The sequence below is a fragment of the Panulirus ornatus genome, chromosome 68 (genome assembly GCF_036320965.1).
Source record: "Panulirus ornatus isolate Po-2019 chromosome 68, ASM3632096v1, whole genome shotgun sequence".
Lineage (NCBI taxonomy): Eukaryota > Metazoa > Arthropoda > Malacostraca > Decapoda > Palinuridae > Panulirus > Panulirus ornatus.
This window is the reverse complement of record NC_092291.1, coordinates 11,497,260-11,516,305: the sequence shown is the minus strand read 5'-3', so window position 1 is coordinate 11,516,305 and position 19,046 is coordinate 11,497,260. Positions and strand designations below refer to the sequence as shown.

Genomic DNA, 19,046 nt, shown 5'->3' with positions numbered 1-19,046 from the left:
GGGGACCTGAACCAGTCGGGTGTGTGGATCCCCGTGGGGGGGAGGGAGCTACGCCCCACATGGTCGTCATCCCGAGAAATCCTTGTAAAATGGAACACTGGAGCGAGAGATCGATGCTGAGGGAGGAAAACCTTGGAGATTCTGGAACGTGAGATGAAAAGGAACAATCTATACATCTTGGGGTCTTGGCTACACCCGCTCTGCAAGGGTAGAGAAGGAGGAGGAGGAGGAGGCGGCGGCTCAACGGAGGGGGTTGAGAGAGAAAGTGTGGAGAGGCAAGCGTTGGGGAAACTATGAGGAAAGGAGGAGAAGGTGTGGGGACGGGAGGAGCGTCAGGCCTCGAACAACTGAAGGAAAAGGAGGAAGACTATCGGAGGAGAACGAAGGTAACTGGAAGGAAACGTCTAAGAAAATGGAAGACTGTGGTGAATCGACACAGTACAGTAGAGTACATGGACGTGCAGAAGTACACCACCTCCCTGGTGCAGGGAGTAACCTTGAGACACTTTACGACCGCTGCTCACCACCCGTCAATAGCTACAGTATTACCTCATTTCCTCAAAATGATCACTCTTACGCCGCTTCCGTGTGTGAACCCGCTTCCACTTTAATGGGACACAAAACCTGGCTCATTTACCTGGATGGTCCCCACTCATGTCATGTCACGTGACGGTTGTAGGAGGATAATCACACGTTAAAGCTGTAGCCCGACGACGGGCCCCCCTCTACCAGCACAGAGGGGGAACTGTGGCAATAACAACTGCAGAACTGAACGTGGCGCATGAGACTGTTCTCACCATGAGGTATGAAAACTGTGACGCACGAGGGTACGACACCATGAGTGAGACGGTACGCTCTTGAGCACGACGGTACGACCCTTGAGCACGACGGTGCGACTCCAGGAGTGAGACGGTATGCTCTTGAGCACGACGGGACGACACCACGAGTGAGACGGTACGCTCTTGAGCACGACGGTACGACCCTTGAGCACGACGGTACTACCCTTGAGCACGACGGTACGACACCACGAGTAAGACGGTACGCTCTTGAGCAAGACTGTGCCACCCTTGAGCACGACGGTGTCGCCAAGCTAGGGGCAGGTCAAGGATGACCCTCACATCGAGGATGACCGTTCCTGTCATGACTCAGTTATGGAGATCCTATGGTGTTAAGACAGCCAGCCTCTCTCTCTCTCTCTCTCTCTCTCTCTCTCTCTCTCTCTCTCTCTCTCTCTCTCTCTCTCTCATTATCATTATTGTTATGGGAACCACCCGAGAACAAATCGTCCTCGTGGTTAATCTAGAAACTCTCGTGTGCGTGTGTGTGTGTGTGTGTGTGTGTGTGTGTGTGTGTGTGTGTGTGTCGCGGGAGTGAATACGAGGATGTAGTGACCCCAGGTGTGGGCGTGAGGTGTGAGTGGGGAAGGAGTGAGTCAATAGCAGCAGGTGGGTGAAGTCAGGGTCCTCCTCTGGTGGGTTGTTGTGGAGACGAACATTCTGCTCCTCAGTACAGTACGGGCGGGAGGGGGTCGTCCTCCTCCTCACACGGTCTTCACACAGGCTACATTTTCCACTCGATTTCCCCAAAGATTCAGACGTGAATAACTTGGTAGATACCAGAGAGAGAGAGAGAGAGAGAGAGAGAGAGAGAGAGAGAGAGAGAGAGAGAGAGAGAGAGAGAGAGAGAGAGAGAGAGAGGATGTCTCCAACACCCGGAGGAAGGGACCACGTCAAGCAAGACACATACCTGCATTGTGGTAGAGGTTTGGTTGTGGTGTGGAAGACGGGGTGTAGGTGGGGATCGTAAGGAAGTGTGGCAGGGGTGTGGTGGAGGGATGTGGCTGGTGTGGTCAGCGGGTGTGGCAGGGGTGTGGTGGAGGGATGTGGGTGGCGTGGTCAGCGGGTGTGGCAGGGGTGTGGTATGGCCAGGGAAGGGCTAGTGTGTGGCCGTAGGTCAGGGCCGTCGTATGTGAATATTTCATTATCTTCGCCAAGTAATGATTTTATCGGAGGAGATGCGTGGAGGGTAGTGATATGGGGAGGTTGGGGGGTGGGGAGAGAGAGAGAGAGAGAGAGAGAGAGAGAGAGAGAGAGAGAGAGAGAGAGAGAGAGAGAGAGAGAGAGAGAGAGAGAGTGACTCGCATACATCATTTTTGCAGTATCCTTTACCACCGAAGGTCAACGTTCCTCTTTCTACCTACCCTGCTTCCACCCACTCACCCGGCCGTACCACGCCCACGCACAGCCCGCCACCTGTACACAGACGCCGCCCATGCCACACCAGAATAACACGGCCCTGGTCTACCACTCGGTGGGGACACGTTACATCGTCTGCTCGTCACACGTTGCCTCACATTGTGTGACCCTCTGGTCTGCCAGATATCATGGAATAAAAGAAAAAAAGCTCTGAGCGTCTTCCATGATTTTGCCGTGGCTGGCGGAAGGTGTCCAATGCCCCTGGAGGCGGTAGCCAGGGGTGCTCAACACCTGTGCCTCAGGTCTCGCCACAACAGATGAGGAATTTATGAATGTCTCCTCCAACTGCGGTTCCTTCGGGTGTGTGAGGAAGACACACACGCTGACTCGTCCACACATAAGATCATCTGATGGTCATGTGTAAGGCTGGTGGACGAGGGTCGTATAGAGTACAGAGACAAGTTGTCTGTGCTGGGTCCGTGTGTGTGTGTAAGGCCAGTGTATCGGAGGACGGTGGTCCACGGGCATAGGCATAACCCTGTCCACCTCAGGTGTGGCTGCTGACGGGCCAACCTCCTGCCAGGAGGGGCTGACCCTGACTGAGACCAGGTTTTCAATATATGATGCGATGCCTCTCACAGCACCAGTTGGCACAACGCACCCCCCTCTCACTCTCACACCAGGCACGTGATGCCTCTCACAGCACCAGCTGGCACCACGGACCCTCACTCTCACACCATGCAACACTCTCCATACTTTCCTCCGATACAAAAGCTGAATAAGCAACTGACGATCTGGAAATCACAACAAAGTTAAGATGGAAAGCGTCTTCCACAAGTTAAAGGAGACCCATCGTACGTGCTCCGCGGGTGAGGCGACGAGACTTGCTGGCTGGTGGGTGGGTGTGAACACCTGACGCGGCCCCGGGTGGTGAGTCCGCTGTCCACGACGCACGTCCCTTACTCTACCCTGCCCTCAGTACTCGCTGGGTCTTGACTCAGTCAACCGTCAACACTGGGGATACCTTCAAGACTCACAGTGTTCCCTCAGCATCTACCCTTCCTGACGTCTGGTGGGCCTACACCCTCAGCATCTACCCTTCCTGGCGTCTGGTGGGCCTACAGCCTCCGTCAAGTCCTTCCTCAGTGTCTACCTTTCCTGGTGTGCCTACAGCCTCCCTCAGGTCCTCCCCTCACCACGCTGCTGGAGTATCTGTGGCTTCCACCCACCCAGTAAGGGCATCACATATATTAGGCAGAGAGAGCCATATTTTCCTAAACCTGACAGCGACGGACCATTTGGCTAAAAACATTTCCTACAACAGAGGCTGGAGCTACAACCTCCTAACGCTTGCCATAAATCGTCACATTATGTATCCTTGGCAACCCATCCTGATCACAACACAGAGACCGCTGGCACGAGCCAAAAGCATCCACAACAACATTGCATAACAAGGTACAGTTATATCACAACCATAAAAAACCACATTTAAAAAGTCATCACAATCCACAACGTATCAATTATAACAAGAGGGTATCTTGCGTCTTACTAACCCACTAACGTCTGGGCCACACAGCTATCCATCTATTTATCACTATTTACACTTCTATGTTACAGAGTTACATGACACAGACTTGGCATCCAACACAGCCTGGGCCAGGGAGGCAGTCACAGAGCACCAGGTCAGGTCAGTGGCTGTACACACGCGTCTCTGAACACACGAACTTTTCCATCAGTCTGTGTGTCCCTCCAGGCAGACAGCCGGCGGATGAGGGGTACTTGTATGTCAGATCCTAACAGGAGCATCATTACGTACTCGCTGACTTTATCAAAACGGTGGAACAACTTGATGCTCCCCAACGTCCATGATGCCAGGAGAGAGAGAGAGAGAGAGAGAGAGAGAGAGAGAGAGAGAGAGAGAGAGAGAGAGAGAGAGAGAGAGAGAGAGAGAGAGAGAGAGAGAGAGAGCGCAGCGGCATCCCCACTGGTTTTATCTCGGACTCGTCCAGGCGAATAATCATTGTCGTAAATTTGTGTGGCAGAGTGACCGGGGGGCGGGCGAGTGGCTGACCTCCTCTGGCAGCCACACCCGCACCACATAACACCAGCTTAATGGAGATTAAAAACACGGCTGCGAGGAGCGGGGTAATGGGGAGGCAGGGCAAGAAATGGAGGTAAAATGTGCGGCGCGGGACGAGGGTCGTCGCCCACTTGTAGGGGTGAGGAAAGAAGGGATGTGCGTGCCCGACCGATGAGTGGCTCTAAGCCAGGCGCACAGCACCAGAGCCAGTGTCCGACGCTCACATGTGCTGTGAGTCAGGCACACACACCACCAGAGCCAGTGTCCGACGCTCACATGTGCTGTGAGCCAGGCACACAGCACCCGAGCCAGTATCCGACGCTCACATGTGCTGTGAGCCAGGCACACAGCACCAGAGCCAGTGCCCGATGCTCACATATGATGAGAGCCAGGCGTACACCACCAGAGCGAGTGTCCGACGCTCGTATGGATCACCAGTCACCCACAGGGCGGGACCAGGGGGTGAGGGTTTACCATGAGGGACAGCGAGGGTAGAGGGTTGAGGATTAGCCAAGCTATGAGGTCAATACTACCCTAGAGGACACGCCAGAGGGAGGGACACCAATCCCTGGATGATTAGTCATCACCATGTGGAGGAAGGTAAAAGGAGGGACGGGGGACGAGCGGTGATCAGGAGGCGGGAGAAGGGAAGGAGGAGTGAGCCGGAGTGTCAGGAGGAGCGGCGGTGAGGACGTCCGAGGAAGGCCAGGGTGGAGGACCTGGAGGAGGCGGTGTGTGGGGCCAGCGCCCGCAAGGCCGCCCGACCGCCACTGCATTGCGCCCCCGCATAATGATTTTCTCGCGGCCACCCACTCTACTGATGACCCCCGACCACCGACCTCACCCACTCTACTGATGACCCCCGATCTCACCCGCTCTACTGATGACCCCCGACCACTGACCTCACAGACCACACCACGAAAACACACTCGACCAGGAGACCAGGGACCTCCCGACGTACACAGCACAACACTGACCTCTCCAAGAGGCCGAGATGATGAGGTCACCATACGATACAAGCGTCATTAGCTGGAAAGCTACGAACCGAATCGCGAACCACTATTGTCAGTTGAGGAAACCATGAACAGTTCGTGAAAAAAGGTGAGGTTCTGGTGACTGGAGGAGGAGGAGGAGGATTATTACCCCTCACAGGCACTACACTATCACTGGTGTGGCCAGGCAGTGGTCCTCCGTAGCCGATGAGCGAACTTGACTCAGTCCCGGGAGGCCGTCCACTGTGGGAATCGAAGCCCCGGACTTCGAAGGTTTCGTATCAAGGTATTCAAGCCAAAGTTGGTGTGCATCAAGAAGGACAGAGATTCCACAGTTACCACTACAGTTCCATTCTTATCCTACAATATTACAATTCATGTATATGAAACTTAATATAAGCGGAGATACAGGATTAAATCCTGTTAATATAATCACATATAAAACTTAACTGACTTCAATCTTTGACTGTATTAACCAAAGGGAAATGGGAAGTGGGTCTGCTGAATGTTGTAAAAAGTTCACATAATCATCGGGGACACACGACAGTGTGTTTCCAGGTATGATCATCATAATTCTTTACGCAGGTGAAGAGATGGCAAGATGTTCTTGTTGTATGATACATGGGAATAATCTGAAGTTACCCCAACAGTGTGTTGGTGTGCGTCTACGTGAAGAGAAAACAGCGTTTGTCTTCCTTCCCCGAGAGTGTGGACAAACCCTGTTTACTCTTCACGTCTTTTACTTCATCACCAACATCATGTATGGCATCAGATTCCCCTCAGTATGTTCTACACAGCCAGACTGATTTCCCTCAGTCCACCAAGGAATTATCGAGAGAGAAAAAAAATTATTTATGGTGAAGTTAAGTGTATTGTACGTTCGTCTTATTTCCCCTCCTACATCGCCTCCGTCGCGTGGCCGTCAGTAGGAGAGCGTCTTATGATAACCCTTCTACTGCGTCAGCCGATATAAATCTTCGTCCCAGAAGTTCATAAAAGATTTTCTCTGGGTCGTTCGGGGGGTGGGAGAGAGCGAGATGAGGAGGAGGAGGAGGAGGGGGAAATCACCAGAGCATGAAGACCATCCCACCGGTTGTATAAGACATATAAAAATCTAAACTCGTATCATTATTACCATTATACCTTTTTTTTTTTTGAGGGGGGAGAGAGGGGTGGTCTATCTATCGCAGGGAATTTTACAGACCTGCCTCACAAAAACCCGACATTTCTCTCCGTCCAGACGACCCAGACGCTCACTCACTCGGAAAGATAAGAACGCGCGGGGACCTTCACGAGACTACTGAAACGACCCTTAAAGGAGACCCCTGAGGGAAGAAGAAGGGATGGGGGGGGGCGGAGGGTTGTGGGGGGAGGAGGAGGAGGAGGAGGAGGCACTTGGTGGGGAAGGGGTGAGGGGGGAGGGGTACCCAGAGGTCAAGGACGCAAGGGAAGGGGAGGTCAAAGGGGGAGGAGGGAGGGAGGACTGGAAGGAGAGCAAAGACTACACCAAGATGGACAGGCAAGAAAACGAGGTGGGAGGTTAAGATAGGTTGTGCTGTTACGGCGTCGGGGAGGGAGTGAGGGAAGTGTATGGCCCGGGATGAGCCGATTTCCCGCCGTCCAACCGGAACATCACGGGTGAGGTAGAGAGCGCTGGGTGCCGTGGCAGTCTCCTGGTGGCCGCGGCCCAGGGGCGCCTGGTCACACCGCCACCTACACAGGTCTCCCAGGCCACATCTGCCTGGCCACATCTGGGCAGACTTCGGGCATCTGATCCAGTTCGTCACACACTTGACGCTGCTCACAAACACACACACACACACACAAAAAAAAAAATAAAACACGACCACTGTATCTTTATGGTCTAGGGATGATACACTTGGAACACCGCCAAACACCAATTTTACGAAACTAGGGAGAAAAGGGGAAATTTATTTGGATGTCTCTCATCGTCTGAGAATGATTAACAAGCCATAATCTACCCGACCAAGACTCGCCAGATGTAGTATCTTGGCCCCCCGGACCATCGCTGTCTCCTTATACTGACACAATAAATCTACGGGAGACCAAAAAAAAAAAAAGGACAAACGTTGCAGGATCCTCCTGGCTCGGTCACAGTCTCGAGGGGAACCCACCCACATACACACACACACACACACACACACACACACACACACACACAGTTCATCAGTCATAACGTATCTCAAAAGGGGCGGTGGATGCGCCGTCAGCGACCACAACACATCCTGGAATACCACAACATGTGGCGCCTCACCCATGCTCCCCCCGTGAGGGATAGATCCCCTCAGCACTGAGGAGAATGAGACAATAGAGATACTGCCAGGGACCCCATCATGGCAGTAGGGGTGTAGACATGCTGTGGTCTTGACCAGGATTCGAACCAGCCACGACTGTACACAAAGCAGAAGCTTTGGACAAATGAATCATTCAACGTGTATGGCGAAGTGGCCTTAGGCATAAAATTCGCACCGCATATTTCAGATATCTTGGTTCGAATCCTCCTCAGGACTGCATTGTGTCGACGTACGTGCGGTGACTGTGGCGGGAACGGAAAACGACTTCGTCTATCTGACGATAAAGCAGAGTACAGCAGACGCACACAGGCTGCCTACCGTGTCCAGGAAATTCAGTATAAAGATAAGGAAAGCATTTTACGACCCATTATCTTTATGGCGAAGATAAAAAGTTAGGACATTTGGGGGTAAATCAGACCGACGCGACAATCTGACCTCTATGATGAAGGTGAAACCAGATAATAGCAACAAGGCTTCAGTTCGTAAGACGAGAGAACATGTAAGGTGGTGGTTACCTTACCCTTAAATACGTACACTAACTGCTTCTTTATATTGGTCTGATTGAAGCTCACATGTCGTGAGCTGGAGGAATACCTCGAACATCAACCACCCACGGTCACTATGAGGAGGGGCCAGCACCAGCCACCCATCGTGAGGAGACCAGCAAATACGCCCATCACGAAGGGTCCAGAACCACCAACCATCATGAGGAGGACGAGTCCTGCACCCCATCATGAAGGGGGGGCCAGTACCGCGACCCATCATGAACGGGGGAGGGCCAGTACCGCCGCCCATCATGAACGCGGGGGCCAGTACCGCCGCCCATCACGAACGGGGGAGGGCCAGTACCGCCGCCCATCATGAGCGGGGCCAACACGCCACTATCGACCATCCTCACCATCATTATTATCCAAATTACAGGCAAGGGTCAAGCGACCCCTCGAGTCCCTCCCACACTCCCCCACTCCTGGCCTCCTCCACCTCCCCTCCATCCATGATCCACCAGCCCCCTCCACCTCCCCTCCATCTTTAATGCACCTTCTCCTCCACCTCTCAACAATACAACCGTAATCCTTGTAAATCCACCAACAACACAGCACGTTGACTACACCAATCACACCAACACAACACGGCAACCAAAACTACAATACCTTACAACAACCACTTGTAAGGTAACACGACCACAGCAACCATAACCAAGCTGGCACAAGCACTTACATCACAACCAAGGCTCTTTGGCACGAACATAGCAACCCCCTACAACCACGAGAGCATAACCCCGTCAACCACAACAACCAGAACCCCTCCAAAAGCCTCAGTGGTATAATCCACATGAGGCTCCTCACCCGCTGCCAAATCTATTTAATTTGCAATCAGATAAGTTTACGCTAATTAGAGCAACTAATTTGTGTTGCACATGACTTAATGAATATCTCTGTCAATTTCAAATTATAATTAGCGAGTGTAGTATATCTGAGTCCAATTAAGACACCTGGTGTCAGCATCGAGACGTAAGTAGTGTCAAAATTAAGACAGACTGATGGCAAAATTAAGATACATATGGAGTCAGATGGTTTTTTTTAAAAAACTTTTTTGTTCGTATGAAATGGTTTAATTAATTAAATATACCTCACTCTCGAACCAAGGTCCACCCAAATGTCAGAGTCAGGACGCTTGCAAGCCAAGACACAGACAGAGCCAGTAGACACAGAACCATGAGACATACAGCCAAGACTCATGGTGGCCAAGAGAGCGAGAGACATGAGTTAAGGAAGCCAGTGGGGTAACTGTACGATAACAGTGTGGCGCAGTAGTGATGATAACTGTGTGGCGCAGTAGTGATGATAACTGTGGTGGTGACAGTGTAGTGATGATGAGTGACAATGTAGCGGTTATGGTGTAGTGAAGGTGAGTGACGTGATGATGAGTGTAGTGGTGATAGTGTATGGATGGTGAGCGTCGTGGTGACTGTGTAGTGATGGTGAATGTCTTGTTTAAATTAGGGTGATGGTGAGGGCCGTGTGGTGGTGGAGAGATGTGGCCGAGCGCCGCCACACTGGTGGTAGTGACTGTGGCAATACTGTGGTCGATATGGGTGTTTCAGGCAATCAATGGTGGTGGTAGTGTGGCGGTGGAGGGGAAGGGGAGGGGGGTGACCATAAGGCAGACTCTGGACACGTGATGACGTCAGTGTGGTGTTGTGGTAGAAGGCTACCTGAGGGAACATCGACACGTGATGACGTCAGTGTGGTGTTGTGGTAGAAGGCTGCCAAATTGGACATCATCAAGTAATGACATCACTGTGGTGAGTAAGCAAGGTTGAGGAGGACAACCACTGTGGTGGAGCTGTAACAGTCCTGAGATGTGGCAGGGTTCGTCTGGGGTTACGAATACGATGGCGTCTGAGGCAATGTCTTTAAAACGGTCTGTAGTTCTGGCTGTGATGGTTCAATGTGGCTGTGAGGGTGTGTCTATGTCTGTCTCTAGTGCCTGGGTGTCTGTGGTTGACTTGCGGTGATGTCTGTGGTAGTGAAGGTGGTACGACTTCGTCTTGAATGTAATGGTATTCCTGGTTTGTGTCTACGTGACTATGGGAGGTGGTGTCGGTTGCCATGACCTATGTGGGTGTCTGTGGCCCAGGCAACGGTGGTCTGTGCTCGCTTCTGTACACAAGGTATGGCCTCAGTCGGCAACCCAGACTGGACTACGTCAGCATGGAGGGCGGGTTCATTTCATTTGCCATTGTGCTGATCAAGCCTCCCAGAGAAGGGGTCGTCGCACAGGCCTCCCAGGGTGGAGGTCCTCGTCCTGGCCTCCCAGAGCAAGGGTCCTCGTCATGGCCTCTCAGAGTGGAGGTCCTCGTCCTGGCCTCTCAGAGTGGAGGTCCTCGTTCCGGACCTCCTAGACGAGAGGTCCTCGTTCCGGCCTCTCAAGAGTGGAGGTCGTCCTCTCTCCCTCCCCAGATAAAGGTCCTTGTCCTTGGCCTCCGCGGGTGAAGAAGCTTTAATATTTCGTCCACTCATGAGAGGGTTGGCTGGTGGGCCTCTCCTCACGCTGGCTCTTGACGGACCATCCAACTTTTGAAGGTTACGACCGTGGTGACGACCCACCCCCCTCCCACCACCTCACCTCCAAGCAATGTCCTCACCCTCACTGCAACCTTGAGCATGACCGTATCTACTCCCTCAACTGGCAAAATATCCCTCCCACTAGTTCTATCACCTCCATCCCGAACCACCGGCAAGGTCGCCTCGTCCAGACTACGTTTTCTACGTCAGTTCTCGTTTCATTCCACAGTTCGAGACCTGACGTACGAATGGTTCCTTGGGAACAAACGGGTCGAGAGAGAGAGTCGTCACGCACATCTCTCGACGCATATGAGTCAACACCACCTTTCCAAGAACGCTTTCAAAAACCCCCGTGAGTCAGTCAGAAATGGATCATATCGATGGCATGATTCCTCGAACCGCGAACATGTGAACTGGAGGTGGACAAAAAAAAGTCTTTAACAAGTCTCATCGACGAAGATAGAGAAGGTTACTTCAAACCAACGACGTACACGGCGGCCATACAACAAGTGGCGGGATACGCTGCACTCCACACACACACACACACACGTAACTGAAACTACGTAAGCACATTATCACAACAGAGAGAACGGATCAACCTATATATATATATAAACCTCTGCCAGACATAAAATGGGAGGAACATGGGAATAAATCCACTAAATCTGGCCTCGACCAACGCGGAGTCGTCCCGCTGTGCCAAATGACCAGGAAAACTTATCTGGAGCGTCCTCAGGCGGTTACATTAACTGGGAACCTCCCTGGAATGGTCATGGTAGTGTGCCAGTGAGCAGGAACCCACCTGAAGCGGCCCGGGGGTAATGCAAGCAGGAGGAACCTGTTTAAGAGCCGCTCTGAAGGTGATGGGAGGAACCTATTTATAGCGACTCGGCCACCAGCAGCAGAAACCTACATGAGCTGGTCTGGTGTTGCTAAAGATAGCAGGAACCTACCGAGACTGGCCCAGGGGTACTATAAGTAGGAATGGCACAGGGGTACTAATAGTAGAAATGGCCCAGGGGTACTATAAGTACCAAGAGCCTGCCTGGAGTGGTCCAGGGGTAGTGTAAGTAGCAGGAACGTACTTGGAGCGGCCCAGGATAGCTAAAAAAGTAGCAGGAACCTACCTGGATCAGCCCGGGGGTGCTACAAGTAGCAGAGGCCCCTCTTGCCGTAGATGGTGTGCAGCTCGGGCGTGATCTTGTTGTGGAGGAGAGCGTTCTGCCTGGCGGTTAACAGGTCTCGTTGGCGGTCCCTCCGGGGCCGCTTGATGCCCGGCCGATGCACCAGGAAGGCATTGTCCAACACATGGAACTCGTAGTCCAGCACGCACATCACGTACATCTGGGGAGAGAGGGAGGAGCGGGTAATGGACGTGGAACTCGTAGTAACCGCTGGTAACCCCAGGAGTGGCGGGGGCGGTTGTGATATCTATTTCTTTCCTTACATCGCTAAGCTCTGGGGTTTCTATCTCCTCATGTCTTTCATGAGCATTATGTAAAGGGCATGTTTTTCCCCCACCACCTCAAGAAACCACTAGATTACTTAAACCCTTTCCTTTATTCTCTGGATCTTTTTTCTCCCTCTTTTTCACGTATCACTTAAGTTGTGGCCTCGATGAGAACTTAGGAATAAAAACTCAAACATGTATTTCTAGAGAGAGGAAGACAGTGGGGGTCATATGTACGTGGACACCTCCACGTACGTACATGTAGGGAAGAGCTGGGGGCGTTAGCATATTTGTTGACGGGTCGTTCTCATCTTTGCCTCAAAAGCTACGAAATCATAATCAATCTGTCTATCTATCTATCTACTTATCTATCTATCTATCTATATATCTGTCTACCGTCGTGCGGGAGACGTCGAACAAAAAAAAAAAAAAAAAACGGATACAGCGCACCACGGGTACAGGAAGTGGGCCTCAGCCGACTGTATCAAGGTACAGAAGTTACATAATACTAGGAACTGTTTACAGGACCCGGGTTGCAGTGATGAGATTATGAAACAAGTTACGTCATACGTGAACTATTGACACTACACAAAGATGAGGGCACCTCCCCAGGGGAAGGGGGGGGGGGGGTGGTTTGTTATAGGGTGAGGAGGTGGGGGAGGAGGTAGGTGGTCGACGCACACCGTGTGACCTGCAGCGGGAATGATCGGCCAATTCGATTCTACAAGAGTGAGCTGTAGCGTCATGGCGGCATCTGGCGCTTAACCATGTGGAGTTTAGGGTCAGCGTGGCTATGTAATGCTAAGGTTCACCACGAACCAAAGGCTGCGTCCCAGGTCTGTGGGTCCGTTGCTAACCTCGTTGTAACAGGATATCTCACGTGAGACTGACTCTCTCTCTCTCTCTCTCTCTCTCTCTCTCTCTCTCTCTCTCTCTCTCTCTCTCTCTCTCTCTCTCTCTCTCATGAGCCATGAAACACATTATCCACTGCTGTACCGGTCCGTCCAGCCAGGGCGGCGACTCTCGTGCCGGGCCGGTGCCTCGTCTCCCAACACAGGACCGGTCCAGCTGTACCGCTGTGGTCCAGTACCCGAGTAACTAGGATCGGTAAAACATCAGGACGAAGAAACCTACTACTAGCGACTGAGATGGTGACGACCACAGCGTTGGTCGGTAATGTTGAAGGGTACATAATCGAGGTATGGGCCTCCTCCGGCCCGCTTGTAGTGCCAAATACTTCGCAGGACACGTCGTGCCCTTGCCATCTACGTGAACAGGTCCCCTTACCGAACACAAATGTGTCCCCCTCACGGTCGCCCCTGATTGGACGGGGATGACAATGCCAGGCACAATGGGTTCTCCTGCGCCTGAGGACGGTGTTTGAAGTCCTCCGTTATGGAGTGTCTACTTTACTGACCTTCTGAGCCCCGTCCGTCCCCGCGGCCTACGCCTACACCCACCGATACACTCTGACCTCCTGCTGGCGGGGGGGGGGGGGGGGGGGGGCGATGTGCCCTCCGCCAGGCAGATCACCCGAGGTGTAAGGCAAACAAGCGACTACACTGCCAGAGGAAAAACTACCTTATGTGAGGGGGGGCAACGTGGATATAAGGAAAGGAGACAGATCGCATTTAGACTTCGGTGAGAGAGTTGGTTCCACTGTAGACAGAGATGGATGGCTGGAATGTCAGAAAGCGTTTGACGCTGTACCAGGTAATGGTGGTGCTGTCCATGGGGCAGGAATGAGGGGAGAGACTCCAAAACAGGATAGAAGAATTACCTCAGTGGAAGGGAACAAAGGCCAGAGGTCTAGGGAACATTCTCAAAATAAGGCTGTAAATGTAGCGAAGTAGTGCTTCCGTGGCAGGGCGGTGGGGACACTGGAACAAAGTAAATACTGGCGACATACAGGAATAAACTGTATAGGACCTCCATGAGTGTCAAGGCTTCCTCCCTGTACTGCAAATATAGGTATATACTGAGTCCTTAGTACTGTCCCCCAGCAGGAGACTGATACCGTCCCCAGCAGGAGACTGATACCGTCCCCAACAGGAGACTGATACCGTCCCCAGCAGCAGAAACTGATAAAGAAGTTAAAATTCCAGGCCCTCTCTTAGATATGGCAGGCTCCCTCGAGGCACCACCAAAGGTTACGTAACTGGGAGGCAGCAAAGGACCCGCGTCAGTGCCCGTCCAACTTGGTTAAAACGAACGACCGGCATTCCTCAAGGGTCAGTATTGGGACCACTGTGATTTCTCGTCTGTGTAACGATGGGCGACTGAGGGACAGAAATGACACCCTGGACACGTCTGCCGATGAGGCTACATGGATCATACACAGAGCAACTAAGATGCCGAGGAAATGCATACGACTGGTGCCAGGGTTAAGAGGGGAGACTGAGGGAGTGCAGCAAGAAGGGTCCTCGAACTGCCCACGCTCGGTGAGAGAAGGACATGACAACAAACTTTGAATTCCTCCCGGGTGATGATGTCGTTGCTGACTCGCCCCTCACTCCTCCCTCCCTCGAGATGACCCAGTATTGAACGGGACAATACAACGGTTAAGACGAGCAAGAGTTAATCAACAAGGACACACCTTCCGTACAAACCACGAAACTGGGCATTGGGGGGAGAGGAGGAAAAGCAAACGGGAAAATATACAATTTGTGAACTGGGAAAGTTAAGCATCTAACTGGTGGGGAAGCGGAGGCAGGTGCTCACCGCTGTTCCCCCGACCCCTTACGTCTAGATGATTACCAACATGTACACAGCAGACGTGGTGTCCGGGGCGCCTCCTCCCCTCGTACACGGTCATCCACCACCGGCATTACTCCCTGCAGCTCTCTCCCTCTCCCTCCTCAGCCCCCACCACACACATACCCCACCCTCCCCTTGATCCTTCTACAAGGCTCCCTTGTCCCCTCTGCAGCGCTATTGCCTTCCCAACCCCAACCCCCCCATCCCCCTCAAAGCCCCGGCTATTCGTCCGAGAGAGAGAGAGAGAGAGAGAGAGAGAGAGAGAGAGAGAGAGAGAGAGAGAGAGAGAGAGAGAGAGAGAGAGACTCTACGTGTAACAACTCATTTGCACAGTACGGGGAGGGAGTTCTACAATCGTGGGCGGTTAAACATCTTTTTAAACCTCTACAACTTTAGCTTATAACCATAACTTTCTAAACTTCTATAACTGTAAATGATAACTATAGCTTTTCAAACTTCTATAACTTAGCTTAATTCCACCCATCCATAACTCTGATACGAAAGAATCACTTCTTTACATCATTTTTTTTTTCAAAATTCTACGTTGCTCTAACCTCCCTCTAGCTGCTCTGTTCCTTAATATCGTTCATAGAACTGACCACCGTCTATAGTGTCAGCGTCATGACCAAACTTGTATAACGTCATCAGGTTTTCCTCCTTCATCTCTTCTGTGCTGGTGGACAAATTCTTAACCTTTAAACCTTTCAATGAAAAAATCATCTCTCTTAGTACTGGTGTCCTCTTTGTTGCACTCCTGTGCACTCTCTCCATTCACGGTGTTTTCTACTGTGTGTGTGTGTGTGTGTGTGTTTGACAGTGTTATATCAGCGGCAGGTGGCGCGGCCTGCACCAGGGTATAACATAGCAACAAGACTGGGTGTTGGATCAAACATCCACCAATGTCCTTCTCTTGTTTTCGTTCCACAGTGGCCAGCCAGCCAGCGAGACACGGACACCGACATGCCCTGATAGCGACCACCACAGATGGAAGGCGAAAGAGAAAAAAAAATCTGAAGGAGAAAATGTCGAAATCCATCTGAGCTTCTTGGGGTGTTCGAAGACCTGAGCTTGAGAGGTGGAAAGGTAAAAGGAAGAGGGAAGGAAGAAGGAGGGAAAGGGACTTCCGCAGCTTAGCTGTTCGAGGGAAGAAGGAAGTACATCAACGGTCAATACTCGTGTGGCTGGCCTCCACAAAGTATGGGAAGCAGCAGGTGGGCGCGTGCCGAGGATGTAAGTCCTCAGCGGGTGTGCAATATACCAATCATATTTCACGTGATTGACAAACAGTCATACATAGTGCTATGCAATGATTCACATGTATTCATTCAGAGAATATGGCCTTCTGGGAAGACTTAGGTCAAGATGGAGATTCGCGATTGCAAGACGTTAGCTTCAGGTGGATGCTTCAAACCCCTCCACTAATATGATCTCTGTTTACACAGGCTGTGGGTCACACGCATGACTGAAAGACATACATGAGGATGGTGTGAAGCCAGTTACTGACTGTACCGCAGTCTTCAAGCTGCAGGACACTCGTACAAGGCGACCTGGGGTTATTTTATGACTTACTGATATAACTCTACCCACGACAGTGTTGTTGTGTCTAACCAGAGGCAACGCTGCAAATAACAACATTAATCAGGATTCAGGCGAGAGTTGAAATGCCGTCTCTCGAAAATCCTTACCTTACTCCTGTTGCTCTTTATGTTCGTCTCCTGCCTGGGTACGGTAATTCCAAAGGGGAAGCGGAACTGTAGTCTGAGACGGAGGGGAGGGGGTCACATTATGCTTACTCAAGGGTGTCGTTATGCTTCCTACCGGGAGAAAGTTATGTTTACTAGAGGGAAAACCATCCTATTGATCCTGGGTGCCGTGTTCCTCCCCCAGGGTGCCGTGTTCCCTTCCCAGGAGCCGTGTTCCTTCCCCCCGGGCTGCCGTGTAACATGTCCAGGAAGCTGAGTCATTACCTATTTGCAGAGTCCTACACTCGTGGAGGCCGCAGCTCTTGATCTTCATCAACCTATTACACATGAATCTCATCATCCAAGTCTCAAACGAACAGCAATGGACCCAAGACTGAGCCTTACGGCACACCACTAGGGACCCCAACACACCCCCTAGTACTCCTCCAACCTGCTTCCTCTGGTTCTTTAGACTCAGGTAATCTAAGCAGTCAGGGGGTCTGGCCCCTCGTTCCTCGCCTGATCCAGGGCGTCTTCGTGTTCATGGGTCGGCAGTGTTACCACTCTCCCAAGAAACTGTCATACTCAGACAAGAGTTAAATTAATAGCCTAAATTTCAGCAGTTAACTGCATAAAGTGCAGTCCAGGAAAGCAGAATAAATTCTATCAATAATGCAAACCTAAATAAATCAAACACCACGAAAGCTTAAAGTCTGCACTCCGAAAAGACGAAATGAATAATCAATACGACAGTAAAAGGAAAAGACAAGTCCAAAAATAAATAATCAACTCCATCAAAGCCAGGCGGCGTTTGTACTTGAAGCGAGCTGGAGGTAACAGCACAACAGAGTCAAAACAGAGTCAGCTTCCTATCATAGAGCCGGGTCAGCCCGCCACCACACGGGTGGAGGTCCGACTTGTAGGTACGTCCCGACACCCGCTGGGCAAGACTGGAACGAAGACGGTGTAGGGTCGCCCTCCTGACTGATCGTGCATCTCTCTCTCTCTCTCTCTCTCTCTCTCTCTCTCTCTCTCTCTCTCTCTCACCCTTATGACATGACCCTTAAGGACCAGCAGGTACAAAGGCCAGGCGTTTGGGACTGACGTGCTGGAGGGGCGTCACCCTCGTGCCCAAGTGGCAGATGGTGGGTCAGTTTGTCACTTGCACCTAGTGATACCTGGCTAGGTTAGGAAGCCAGACTAACAGAGGCAGACCTTCACAAGTGATGCACAACCCTTGAGAATAACTTTTACACTGTACCGGCATCTGGCGGTGTGTATTTCTCGACCATCTTCCTTGTATGACTAAGTAATTAGTCTCTTGGTCTTTGCAGCGAGGGGAGTCTTATAAACAAAATATGTTAACCACGGCACCATCGCTTTGATGAACTAATTAAAGCGTCTAATTAGTTTCTGTACGAGGAAAGAAACGTGTTTCACGAAGCGTACAAACAAAACGTTCCGTTAAACGTTCCAGTGACTGGTCACAAAAAACGTTGACCGCAAAGCTAGAGACGAGTGGCTCACTGCAGACCATCGCCAGGTCAACATGTGTTTACCACTCGTGTTACGTGGCCTGTCTCCTTAGTGTGAAGCTTCTTCCTGGATGTCCCACAACAGCCGAGAAGAAAAGTAGGAGGGTTAGGGAGTGGGAACTCTCCGGTCTTCCTGTGGTGTTGGGGAGGCAGAAAGAGCGTTAGGAGGGCAAAGAGGGTATAAGGAAGCCACAAAGGGTGTGAGGAAGGTGAGGGAGGGTGTGTGGAAGGTGAGGGCGGATGGTGTGTGAGGAGCAGGTCAGCAGAACCCACCACCGTCGGCGTAGTGCGTGTCCCGTCCACCAACCGTCCGACACACCTGCTCTGTTTACGACGATCATCTTCATTATCGGCGGTGATTTGCGATATCCTGCATCATACGGCACTAAACTATTGATCCGGGGCAGCCACAGCCAGCGGAGGGGCAAGGCCAGACTGGCCAGTGGCCGTGGCTGCAGCCACAGCCGCCGCCTCCACTTCCTCAATCGCCAAACAATGGAGGAAGTACACGAATCCCGCAGCACTGACGCAGCGGGCGCTTCTGGAGGAGGCGAGCGCGACATGGCAACGATCCCGGCCTACTTCGGTATTATGTCTGGCCAAGTTGGCCATGGCAAGCAAAGCATGAATAATAGTTTCCCTCCCCTGCCTCTGGAGTCCACCTTACCCAGAGCAAAACGAAGCGCACTGAGACTAAATTTAATCCCCTCCCTCCTTCCCTTGGTTACCACGAGAGCAAGAAAACATTCAATCACACGATTTGGCCAAGAAGAATTTAACTCGCCTATTGCTCAGCGTCCGACAGAAAACGGGTAAGAAATGATGCGATTTTTTTTTTTTAGAGTATCATCCATTTCCTATTCCCTCTAGCAAAGTTCACATTCAGTTTGTGGTTTACAACCTCTTCAAGATCATACATGCGTGCAGCTAATGTGAGTATTACACGCAAGCGTGCATGCACCCATGTATCGG

General features: G+C 51.7%; 1 protein-coding gene across 9 annotated transcripts in view; it reads right to left on the bottom strand.

Annotated features, from left to right (window-relative positions):
* LOC139747248 (beta-1,4-glucuronyltransferase 1-like) overlaps positions 1–19,046 on the bottom strand; it is a 128,342-nt gene that overhangs the window by 17,840 nt on the left and 91,456 nt on the right. For all 9 annotated transcript variants that reach the window (XM_071659323.1, XM_071659331.1, XM_071659330.1 and 6 more), the window contains one exon: positions 11,778–11,994. In XM_071659323.1, coding sequence (XP_071515424.1) covers positions 11,797–11,994 — 198 coding nt within the window. In that variant the 3' untranslated portion in view covers positions 11,778–11,796. The remainder of the gene's footprint in view (positions 1–11,777; positions 11,995–19,046) is intronic.